The sequence below is a fragment of the Polistes canadensis genome, unplaced genomic scaffold (assembly GCF_001313835.1).
Source record: "Polistes canadensis isolate GaletaPanama2010 unplaced genomic scaffold, ASM131383v1 scaffold_550, whole genome shotgun sequence".
In the NCBI taxonomy this organism is placed as follows: Eukaryota; Metazoa; Arthropoda; class Insecta; order Hymenoptera; family Vespidae; genus Polistes; species Polistes canadensis.
Genome location: NW_014570097.1, coordinates 22,992 through 24,984, shown reverse-complemented (window position 1 = coordinate 24,984; position 1,993 = coordinate 22,992). Strand labels below are relative to the sequence as shown.

General features: G+C 28.5%; 1 protein-coding gene across 1 annotated transcript in view; it reads left to right on the top strand.

Annotated features, from left to right (window-relative positions):
• LOC106792676 (lactosylceramide 4-alpha-galactosyltransferase-like) overlaps positions 1–1,488 on the top strand; it is a 13,581-nt gene extending 12,093 nt beyond the window's left edge. The window contains exons 4-5 of the mRNA XM_014759173.1: positions 228–438; positions 1,206–1,488. Coding sequence (XP_014614659.1) covers positions 228–438; positions 1,206–1,475 — 481 coding nt within the window. The 3' untranslated portion in view covers positions 1,476–1,488. The remainder of the gene's footprint in view (positions 1–227; positions 439–1,205) is intronic.
• Positions 1,489–1,993: the final 505 nt, after the last annotated feature.

The following is a 1,993-nucleotide window of genomic DNA, read 5'->3' as shown; positions in this document are numbered from 1 at the left end:
AAATATCAAATATATAAATTTTTGAAGCGTATTAAAATCCACCTTTTCAATTATTATTCTCATATATTATATTTTAAGTATAATACGTTAAACAAGGTATCTTTTTCGATTGAATTTTAAAATTTATATCGAAAAGGAAAAACCACCTTTCGTAATTATGACGATAATCAAGAAAATTTCGTTATCATAGTTTTTCTTTTTTTTTTTTTTTCAAAATATTTTTACAGGTCATTGGAAAATTTAACCAATTTTGCTGGTGCCGAGGATTGGGACGATGTTGCAGCCGGTGTTATGGGTTTCAGTTCTAACGATCTTGGTCGTCGTATGGCAGAAGCTTGTCTTCGTGATTTGAAAAAAAATTTTCGCGGTAACGATTGGGGTAATAACGGGCCTGGCGTTATAACTAGGACATTGCAAAAAATTTGTTCTACCAAATACGTGAGTATTTTATTTATCAAGAAAACACAATCAACTAATTAATGATAATCCCATTTTGATAATAAGACCATACCATAAAAAAATATTAATCATTTTTGATTTACATTCGATCACACGTAAATTAGAGAATCTTTTTGGTTAGTGTAAAAATAAGAAAAATAATTTTTAAGTCGAATTGAATTCGAGTTAATGAATCAACAACCTAATATTTGAGGTTTGCAATAATTGTATTTTATTTTAAGAATATTAATTGCAAAATTGAAGAAAATCAAGTTGAAATTTTGGTTTACAGTTAGTGTAAAAATAAAGAAAATAATTTTGGAATCAAATTGAATTCGAATTAACGAACGAATAACTTAATATTTAAGGCTTGCAATAAATTTATTTGATTTCAACTAATATATATATTATAATATTATACTATATTATACTATAATATAATGATATACTAAAATTGCAAAATTGAAGAAAATCAAGTTGAAATTTTGATTGAAATTCAATCACACCAGTTTGGAAATTTCATAAATTAGTGTAAAAATAAGAAAAATAATTTTTGAAATCGATATGAATTCGAATTAACAATCTATTATTTGAAATTTAATAATAAAAATGAATTCGTAAATCCAGCATCTGTTGAATTCTCACATATATTTATTGGCTATATTCGTTCAAGTAAATCGATTCACTTTAACAACCGATAATTTACTATCGATCAAGATAAAAAATTTAATGGTGATGGTGGGTGGGGTGTTCTTTGTTTCCAACAGACTCAAGACATGTCAGTGTCACGTTGCCACGGTTTCAAAGTATTTCCACCCTCGACATTTTATCCGATTCATTACAAGAAATGGAAGAAATATTTTGAAAAGGATAAAAATAATTCGACGATGAAATTATTGGAACAAGCGAAGGCCATACACGTTTGGAATAAATTAAGCAAATCTACGAAAGTTCAACTAAACGATGACGTACCTTACTCAATTATTGCACGTAAATATTGTCCCAAAGTTTCATCGAATTGCGGTGATCATTTTTAAACCCGAAAACAAAACAAAAGAAAAGAAAAAAATAACAAACGAACAATCGGAGGAAGTGAATCATTAAAAATGATCTCGTAGGGATCTCATTATTATTTGATTGTACAAACGTTTTTACTTCGTTTCTTTTTTTTATTTTTATTTATTCATCATTTTTGTTGTTGCTGTTTTGTTTTTTATATATATATATGTAGGATTGATTGGGTTCAGTGTGAAGGTGTGTAATTTAACATACACCAAAATTAATTCTACTTATAAAAGATTTGAATATCAAATAGATGATAGAAATAGCGTTAGAAAAATGTTTCACAATTTTTAGATTACGTAATGTGATCCGATTTTATTCAACTGGGGTTTAAGATATACACCACCACCCCACGGACACACACACGTCAAAGCCCTTTAAAAACCACCCCTGTAAATTTTTTGTGTCGTTAATTTATACATCGGCTCCTCCCTCCCGCGTTCTTACGTTTTTTCACGAAACTTCTTGACCATTACCGATCGTAAGACCATCC